Raw genomic sequence first — 391 nt, 5'->3', positions numbered from 1 at the left:
CCGGGAGGGCGACCGCGGGGCGGCCCGGGGAAGGACGGGGACTGAGCCCGTGGCAGATACGAAGCGCGCAGAAACCCACCCCGCCGGCTCTGGTAACACTCCCGGCTGCCGTCCTCCCCACCCGTGTCCGGGCGGCTCAGAGCGCCCCCTCCGCCGTCCCCAGCCCGCCGCAGTCTGGCTCTTACCTGCATTCACCTCCATGGTGCCCTCGGGGAGGGGGCCGAGGCCGTCAGCTTCCCACAGAGGGGGCAGCGCCGCCACCGCCTCAGCGCCGCGCCGCCCCGGGCTGGAGGCAGCGGTGGTCGCGGGGCCCCCTCATGGGCAGGGCGGGCGGGGCGCCCGGGACCCACGGCCGGACAGAGGGCTGCAGTGAGAGACAGCGGTGGCCGGC

The 391-nt window shown here is 76.7% G+C and overlaps 1 protein-coding gene across 1 annotated transcript in view; it reads right to left on the bottom strand.

Annotated features, from left to right (window-relative positions):
• Positions 1-385, bottom strand: part of NR1D2 (nuclear receptor subfamily 1 group D member 2) — a 27648-nt gene extending 27263 nt beyond the window's left edge. The window contains exon 1 of the mRNA XM_006905701.3: positions 186-385. Within this exon, the coding sequence (XP_006905763.1) occupies positions 186-201 (16 nt within the window). The 5' untranslated portion in view covers positions 202-385. The remainder of the gene's footprint in view (positions 1-185) is intronic.
• Between the last annotated feature and the right edge of the window lie 6 nt (positions 386-391).

Source organism: Pteropus alecto, unplaced genomic scaffold, assembly GCF_000325575.1.
Source record: "Pteropus alecto unplaced genomic scaffold, ASM32557v1 scaffold10, whole genome shotgun sequence".
Classification (NCBI taxonomy): domain Eukaryota; kingdom Metazoa; phylum Chordata; class Mammalia; order Chiroptera; family Pteropodidae; genus Pteropus; species Pteropus alecto.
This window is presented reverse-complemented; position numbering and strand designations above follow the sequence as displayed.